Source organism: Pangasianodon hypophthalmus, chromosome 11 (genome assembly GCF_027358585.1).
Source record: "Pangasianodon hypophthalmus isolate fPanHyp1 chromosome 11, fPanHyp1.pri, whole genome shotgun sequence".
NCBI classification, from domain to species: Eukaryota; Metazoa; Chordata; class Actinopteri; order Siluriformes; family Pangasiidae; genus Pangasianodon; species Pangasianodon hypophthalmus.
Window position 1 is genome coordinate 4190134 of NC_069720.1, and position 9316 is coordinate 4199449.

Genomic DNA, 9316 nt, shown 5'->3' on the forward strand with positions numbered 1-9316 from the left:
ATGACGTATCTGTATAACTTCTTATTCTTGTTTATCTTATCCGTTTATCAGATCTCAGATATCATATAATATCTGGTGATTCAAAATCAGGGTCGCTTCATATTAAAATAGAAAAAACCCAGACAGATCAACTGGAAAGATGCTGATGTCTCATTTCTGTTGCTTGTTTTCTAGCTGTTATATCTTTTGCTTACACAAATACCAGAGCATCCGATGTGGTTTATTCAAATGGGTAATGGCAATAAACTGTTTTGTAGTATTACAGGATATTCCATATAAAAAATATTTTTGGAAAGAAGTACAGAAATTAGCTGCAGGCATCAATTATGGAACTATTTGATGGATCCTCTGCAATAAATCACAAGTAATGTGTTAAAAATTTATTAGTACCAATTTAAATATGCTGAATTGTAAAACTTTGTACATTGTATAAATTAATATAGGGTCATCCTACCATTTCGTCATACATGAATACAAAATTCAAAGCACTCACACTGTTCTTATTATAAGTATCATCAAATATCCAATCCTGGCCTTAAGAATCATATCATAGGCCCACTTCATTCTTTGCTTCTGTTCTTTTCATTCTTTTCAGATTCAAGCTGATACTTGTAGAACATTTAAAAAGTGCATTAAATAAGATTAGTCTTTATTTTTTTTTTCGCAAGACCAGGTCTCTAATGGTTAGGTGACTTTGACTTTTGAATGACCTTTTTTAACTCCGTGAGCCCACTCCACCATTTCTGCCCATGTTCACAAAGCTCCATCTCCAGGATCTAGGGTAGGCTGTAGCGTGTAAATGACTGACAGGAGGCACATCCAAACACATACAAGTATTTTGTACCAGAAGTTTGTTTTGCAAATGATTATATCAGCGATTTAATACACTGTTGCTAAGGCCAAGGCTTAATCCACTGTTTTTTTTTTTATCACATTCTATACATCTTTCAAGCCATTTGTAAAGTACAGAAATAAAAAATCAACTACTGCATCTTTAACAACTTTTTACAAATTTTTTCTGTGAAACAGCACAATATTAGTTACAAGTAAATGCATGAATATAATATTATAATAGTGCAATGAAATTGGACTAGCTTACTGTACTTACCAGTGACACATCATGAAGCAAAATAAAATTTTACGTATGTATTAAACAAACACAACAATAAATTTACATTTCAGGAACTTAAAATTACACAAAATGAATCATTTGGAATGAGGTTTTCTGGAAAAAAAAAGAATCATGCCATCAATATTAAAAATAAAATGGAAATTTATGTTCGCAAATATAATTATATCTAGATTATGGTTTATAGTGGACTGCTTACATTTAACTTTAAGGTAGTAAAAGTACAGATGAAATTCATATTGCTTTGCTGTTCCAAGAACAATTTGTCCATCCTATTCCAACCACATCCACAAGTGAAGTTAATGTCCAGTATGGCCAGCAGGGGCTGCTCTGATATTAGTTCAAAGAATAAGGGTTCGAGTCACTACATAGTATCACAGCATCTCTTTAACACAGTATGAGAGCTGTATAATCATATTAAAAGTAATATACACTGTGATCACATACACAACAAAACACAATTTCTTTAAAGTAGTTTAAGGATAAGGTTATATATGAAAACCCAAAATATCAGATCAGATCAGAGTAGTCAAAAGTGGAGGTGATGAAGAATTAATAAGTACTCAGTCTAAAACGTACTGGATCATTATACATGTTATACACACTATATCTTCTACAAAACAATGTACTTTTGTAGTGTTGATAATAAGGAACTCTGGCTCATAATGGAAAAAGTGAACAACAGCGTGCAACTGATATTGAAACTGCTGATGGGTTATGGAGTGAGGTGATGAAGTAAGTTTTAAATAACTTGTATAACTTGTTTCTGTTCCTGTCTTAATATCTATCAGTATATGATGTATAACCACATCACCAGAAAATGACACGTAATATCTGATCAGTAGGAAAAGCTGCTTTTAGAAGACTTGAGTGTAGCACTGGCTGGCTTGGACGTATTTGAGGATTGTGCCTTCAGACGCCTGTTCTTCTTCGTTGTACTGTAGAACCACAGGAAGAGAAACAACCCTGAACATCAACAAGATAAAAATTAACGTCATGCAACCAAACCTTCAGCTTCTTCTTAGTGGTAGTTTGTGTTCTTGTTCAGGCTGTTCAGTTTTCATTTCAACTCTGACCACACCCACCATGATGATATCATGTTAGTAAAACATTTGTTGTATGACTAGCACTAATGTGGGAAGAAGTCAGTATATTTGGTGATTGCCTCTTGATACTCATATAGTAATACAATGCTAAGCTTAAAGCTGCTGAGGGTACGATTTGGAAATTTCACCGTATCTGATACAAAAATGCTACTGTAAGCTACTTGCAGAAAAATTTCTGCCCTCATACCCTGTGGATGGGGGTGAGGTCATCCTGAAATCCAAAGATTTCATCGTTTCATTATCGAATAAGTGTAGTAAAAAAAAAAAAATCCTACACAATGTAACTAGAGTGTCTCTCTTCACCTGATATCCCACTTTCACTGAACTCAACTTAGTGTTTCACTGAGAGCCCATGAACAAGGAAACAGAAAGTAAACCAAAGAGATTCAATCACGGGATCACTTCAACATCTGTGACACAAACATCTAGGTTCACACAAAACTTGTTCAGGTTGTTTTAACTATCTGGATGTGAGAGTTTTATCACTGAGGAAATCTGCAGATATTTTACTACAGGCATCAAAGTGAGAAACTAATTCCATGAAAACTAAATTTTCAGAAATTGATGGATTGGTTTCTGCCATGGGCTTTCATGTAAAAATTATTTTAACACACTACAATTTAAAAAAGTGGTGGGGACAAACTTGGGTGATCAGTTTAAAAAGTAATGGGGACATGTCCCCAGTGTCTGCAAAGTAAAATACACCTGTGGAAACATATATCTATAAAGTGATACATCATATGTATCATATGGCAGGTTTATGCACATTCAGTGGTTTGTGTTGTGCATCAGCAGATTTTATGCATTTAGGACATAATCAAGATTACATTTTTTATGCATAGTTTTGCATTAATATTAATATAGAAATCATTAAAAGTAATGTTGACAGAGCACTCTTTAGTTCTACCGATAATAAAGTATCCGTACCTTGCAGGCTGTTGCAGATGCAGAAGAGGTAAAGAATGAAGTAGTTGGTGTAACCTGAGGTGAAGAAAGCCAAACCCCATGTCATTCCCATGAGGAAGGTCAGACCTAGGACAGTGCAAATGTCCTTATGGGATGGGAGCTTACTGACATTCAAGCATCGCAGCTTAAAGATCTGATGCGTTACTATCACCAGAATGCATGTGTTGAACAGGAATGTTAATGAGAAGTAGGGGATGTTCATGCCATACAGAAAGCGAATGTCAGTAATCCAGCATCTGTGTAGTACAAATTGTGCATATTTTTTAGGATCAGACAACAAAGGTAGACATTTATTATAATTTTATTCTAATACAGCCATGTACAGCTGTTGACTGGCCATTCACTCAATAAATGTTTTGAGTGTTAAAAAAAATCAGCTTTATGCTATAAACTGCAAGTTGTTTTTTAAGGCGTTTACTTACAAATTAGTTGTTTCATTTGAGTTAGATAATATCACTGGTGTGGGGCCATAAAAGGGCTTACTGCCAAACACACACAGACTTCCTCCAACAAGGACAGCAGGCACTCCTGGGAAAAAAAAGAAATCCAGAATCTCATGTGTGTAATACACTCACTGACCACTTTAATAGGAAAACCTGTACACTTGTACATTCATACAATTATCCAATCAGCCAATCATGTGGCTGAATTGCAATGCATAAATTCACACAGATACAGGTCAAGAGCTTCAGATAATGTTAATGGGCTACAGCAGAAGACCACATCAGATCGCTCTTATATCAGCCAAGAACATGAATCTGAGGCTACAATGGTCACAGACTCGCATAACTGAAGAGCTGAATATTAGAAAAAAATGGCTTGCCTTTTTCCAGTCTTCATCTGTCCAGATTCAGTGAGCCTGCATTGTGCTGCTGTGATTAGCTGATTGGATAATTGCACGAATGAACAGGTGTACAAGTGTTCCTAATAAAGTGCTCTTTGGGTAAAATTGTACTATAATTTTGATTAAATAGACATTATTATTGGGCTTATATTGCAGTGAGTGTTGCAGTGTAGACCACATGGTCCGATTCCTCACCCCATCCAAACAGGGACAGCTTGATCATGTAGTGCTTGATGTAGGTGTTGAACACTTTGATTAGAAGCAAGTACAAGTGTATGGCTTCAATGGCCATCCAAGAGAAACAGGACAGGAGGCTGTACTGTATTATCACTGCTATAAAGACGCACACACTGTCATGAGACCAAGTGGCTCCCCATTCGATGAACAAGAAGCTGGTGTTGAGGAGGAAAAGGGCTACACTCAAAGACACATGGATACGGATGGAACTGTCTCTGTTTGAGCTCCTGTAAAAACAGAGTATATACATAGATGTAAAAGAATCACTGCAAATCAACACAGTTCTTCTGATTCTTTTCACATTTGCCTTATGAGGAAACATTTTTTTCCTGATGGGACTGCAGGATGACCCTGCCCCATCCACGGGGCAAGAGGCCTTGTCTGAATGGTTTAATGAGGATGAAAATTATGTAAATTCTAAGCTCCAAATCTATACCCAGTTTACCACCTATGGGAGCTTTTGGAATGATGGATTAGCACTCACTACCACCATCAAAACACCAACTGAAGGCTTATTATTTGCAAGCATGGTGTTCATCCCTCCACTGTGTTAAGGTACATTGAAAATGTTCTGGTGGTTTGTGGTTCTTTTTTTCAGTTTATACATAATTACTATATATCAATTTCATTTTTATATGTAATTATATGTAATTTATATGTAATTTTTCATATATAATTTAGGGTTCAATTATGAGCTTGAGTGTGTTTAAGATGAGCTGTGTGGAATTTTGCACGTCCTCCCCGTATCTGTGTGGGTTTTATCGTTCCTTCCCACCTCCCACAAATATGCTGGTAGGTGGAATGGTGACTCTAAATGTATGTGATGCTCTGATATGGACTTGTGTCCCATCCAGAGTGTATTCCCAGCTCATGTCCACAATCCTGAATAAGATCAAGACATTACTGAAGATGAATGAACTACTGCTGTGTGTAAATATGATACTTTCCTCTTCACTAATTGTATCTAACTCTGAATATTTGATATTTGGTCATTTGGCTGATGCTTCTATTCAAAGCACTTACAACTGAGCAGTTGAGGGTTAAGGATCTTGCTCAAGGACCCAACAGAGGGGTCTTAGTGGTGCTGGTATTCGAACTCACACCCTTTCCGATCAATAGCCCAAACCCTTGAGCACTGATCCACAACTTCCACTTGAATAATGCCCTAGGTGTGGAAATGCACAGTACGGAAACCAGTAGTGTTTTCAGTGCCCTGTGCAAATTTATTCTTAAGGGCCCTCTCCACCTAGGGATTCTGTGTAGTTCAGATCTACTGTTCATCCTTCTGGGACACTCTTGACATTAACTGTGTGATCCAATATCATGGTTTTCGATCTACCACGGTATCTTAGTTACAATATCACATTTCAGAAAGAACAGCATCAAATTACATGCAAATAATTGATTAGAGAATCTGCTAGAACATTTGTAAATACATTTTTAAAAGAACTGCTCTTAGCCAGTTTAAACGTATCATTGGTATATCATCACATTTAGAATACCCACTTCATGAAAACGTAGAGGAAGATGGTGACTGCTGAGAAAAAAGATGAAAGACTACAACCTATGTAACTAATATAGGACAGGATTTTCCACTGCTGAGCATTGATTTGTGCCACGTCAACCTAGTAAGAGAGATACACACACACACAAACACACACACATATGCAGTCAGGCAGGCAGAGAATACAGATTTATTAGCAAAATTATAGTATGTCTAGTTTACTCATTTGATTTCTATTACTAATTCAGTGCTTACCAGAAGTACAGCGAAGGGGGTCATATGATCATATGAACAGTTTACAGTGTTTCTGCTGTTAAAGTTCTCCAGGTTGGTGAATGACCCCATGTCATTCCACTTGTTATCTAATATTATGAATCCAAATAATTACAAATAAGAATCTATGGTTAGTTTTTAACTAATAGCAGGCCAACAGGCATGAGAAAAAGATGGTTAAAATGAATGCTATACTTTTCCCCAAATTTCCCTAAATTAGTCAGGGCCAATTCTCACTCATCAGGCAGCTCTCCCCTATCACGCAACAGCTAACAACCAGGGAGGGTGAAGGCTAACATGTGCTTCCTCCCAGACATGTGAAGCCAGTAGACTGCACCTTTTCGAACTGCTGCTCATGCTACGTCAGGTGGTGGTGTAACACCCTCGGAGGAAAGTGTTTTCCGCCCATTTCTGCATGCATGAGCTCATAGACACCCATGATTGGCTAGTGTCACTGTGATTGATAGGGGAGAGAGAGTATGCCACCCCTCTCTCCCTGAGAGCATGGCCAAGTTTACTCTCTTGGTTAAATAAGTTATATAAATAACCTACCAGTCTAAATGTAGGCTAAAGAGGACTTTCTGTGAAGAGTTAGCATTAACCTCCATAGTGAGTAATGACACTTGACAAAATCCTACATACCTGTTTCATTATAGAACTGGCATGACAGCGTGTGGTTTTCCTGTGAGAATAAACACAAGGACAGAGTTGAATCATGTAAAAATCACATGGGAAAATAAAAACACATGCACTACATGTAAAAGAATAAGATGTAAATAAATTAATCAGATGTAAAAATCACATGTGAAAATAATCATGTAAAAAATCACAGGTGAAATGAAAACACGGGCCTTATGTGTAAAGATCATGTGAAAAATAATCACATGTGAAAATGAAACATGAACTACATGTGTTAAAGTACCATGTGAAAATAAAGGAATCATGCCAAAAATAACATGTGAAAAATACATGAGTCATGTGTAAAGATTAAAAAAAATATTCTCATGTGAAGTTCACAGAACTTTTCTGTTCTGTTTTCTGTATGAGACTTTAGGAAAACAGACAATCACTTACAAGGATTACTTCACTAATGTTTACTGGAAAATTGATAACAAGACGATTCGATAAGTCCTTAAGCTCATGTCCAACAGTTTCAACACGAATGACTTTAGATCTCAACCCATTGCTTGAATCACTCTTCTGTGAAAATGTGCACAAAATGGATATAGATTTATAGTTTTTGGAAAAAAAAAAAACTCAAGCATTTGACAGAAATGCACATTATTTAAAGAGATTATGAAGGTTTACAAACGACTTACTGTAAACTGTTGAGCAGAGTGATATGTCACTACACCAACTTTGCACTGCTCCTTTGACACAGTCAGAAATGGTTCAATAGGGACGAATACATCTATGGTTGGATCATCATCAGACAGCTATCAGTCAGTAAAGACAGATATTATTCAGATCAGATGCCATTCAGTTAAACACTTTGAAATGAAAGGTCGTCATTATCTATTACAAACCTATTTATCATTATATCACAGCACTGTTGAATTCTCGAATCTGAGAGCAACAGCAGCAGATAGCCATGCTACTTCTATCAGCAGTCATATCATCAATAAACATTAGTGAGCCAGTTCCTTTGGCAGCCATACATGCCCAATTCCATAACACTGTCTCCACCATGTTTGACAGATGCTGCGGTGTGCTTTGGATCATGAGCCCTTCCTTTTCTTCTCCATACTCTTCTCATCCCATCATTCTGGTACAAGTTAATCTTGCATCAGTACTGGTCAGGCTTTTTTAGAGGCCTTCTAGCAAAGTCTATTCTGGCCGTTCTGTTCTTGAGTGTTACCAGTGGTTTGCATCTTGAGGTAAACCGTCTGTATTTACATTCATGAAAGTATATCTTGATTGTAGACTTTGACAATGAAACACCTACCTCCTCCAGAGTATTCCTGATTTGGCTTGATGTTGTGAGGGTTTTTTTTTTTTTTAACAAGGAAAGAATTCTGCGATCATCCACTTTAGTTGTCCACTGTGGTGTTGCTGAGCTCGCCAGTGAATTCCTTCTTTATAAGAAGGTACCAAATTGTTGATTTGGCCATTCCTAAATTTTCTGCTATCTCTCTGATAGGCGTGCTTTGTTTTTTCAGCCTAATGATGGCCTCCTTCACTTGCATCAACACCTCTTTGGTCCGCATATTGAGAATTCCCATGAACAGCTACCAAATTCAAATTCAACACCAATCAACTCCACACCTTTTATCTAATGAGGAAACAGGCCACATCTGGCCATTAAACTGCTTATTAGTCAACTGTTCAATTACTTTTGAGTCTGTAAAAATGGAGCGACAAATGGCTGTAATTCCTAAACAGTTAATGCAATATTTTTGTTAAACCCCTTGAATTAAAGCTGAAAGTCTACACTTCAATCACATCTTGATTGCGTCATTTCAAATCCATTGTGGTGATGTGCAGAGGCAAAATTACAAAAATTGTGTCACTATCCAAATACTTATGGAAGTGACTGTAAATACTATTGTATATTTTGCAATTATTGGTAAATTGCCTTGGTATAGGAGGAATAAAATACTTTGTGATGTGCTGTTATTGGAAAATAATCAACTCCATGGTGGTAATATTAACTCTTCATGTTGGGCCTCAACACACCCCCATGTCTTTATCGTTGTTTTCCTATTACAGCACGCTCCAGGGTATTTTATTCCACATTTATGTTAAAATCAGCTAGAACCGAGTGTTACCTTTGGAGCAGAGATATGTACAGGCGTTTGATCCATGGTGTTCATCATATCCATCTTAACTACAGTCATTTTAAAGTTCTCTCCCTCATAGGTTTTGGTTGTTCCATTAAATGGTATGTTGATGAGCTTATGGATGAACCTTTTCTCTGCCCTGTGTTGCACATCGACATATCATTGACTCTAAATTTATACATACGGATCTGAGAAGCGTATTTGAATTTTACTGTACCTGATGCGTATATCTAAAGGAAATGATTTGCACATCTTTTGTACTTCGTTTAGTCTTTTTTCATCCGTTTCAAGGACAAATGCATTCATTTCATCTGATTTACACTTTATGACATTACATGTGCTATTTTTCTCACCTAAAGTTTAGTAAAAAAAAAAAAAAACACAGGAAATCATATTAACCTTTATGAACAGTTTTTAAATAATTTAACAGTTTCATCAAAACTATAAGAAACTGCACACCTATTCAGGAAAATTCAA

The 9316-nt window shown here is 36.5% G+C and overlaps 1 protein-coding gene and 1 long non-coding RNA gene across 2 annotated transcripts; both read right to left on the reverse strand.

Annotated features, from left to right (window-relative positions):
• Positions 1 to 514: 514 nt before the first annotated feature.
• On the reverse strand, positions 515 to 6519 carry LOC113536655 (adhesion G-protein coupled receptor G2). Its single transcript, XM_026930740.3, has 6 exons — positions 6042 to 6519; positions 5789 to 5907; positions 4241 to 4509; positions 3624 to 3729; positions 3163 to 3437; positions 515 to 2095 (listed from the first exon to the last, which is right to left on the reverse strand). Exons 1-6 carry the CDS (start codon positions 6129 to 6131, stop codon positions 1968 to 1970), a joined length of 987 nt encoding a protein of 328 aa, XP_026786541.3. The 5' UTR covers positions 6132 to 6519; the 3' UTR covers positions 515 to 1967.
• A 34-nt stretch (positions 6520 to 6553) lies between these two features.
• LOC128319360 (uncharacterized) lies at positions 6554 to 8419 on the reverse strand. The gene is made up of 3 exons (XR_008302810.1): positions 7379 to 8419; positions 7134 to 7259; positions 6554 to 6741 (listed from the first exon to the last, which is right to left on the reverse strand). It is a non-coding gene; the product is annotated as an uncharacterized LOC128319360 (long non-coding RNA).
• Between the last annotated feature and the right edge of the window lie 897 nt (positions 8420 to 9316).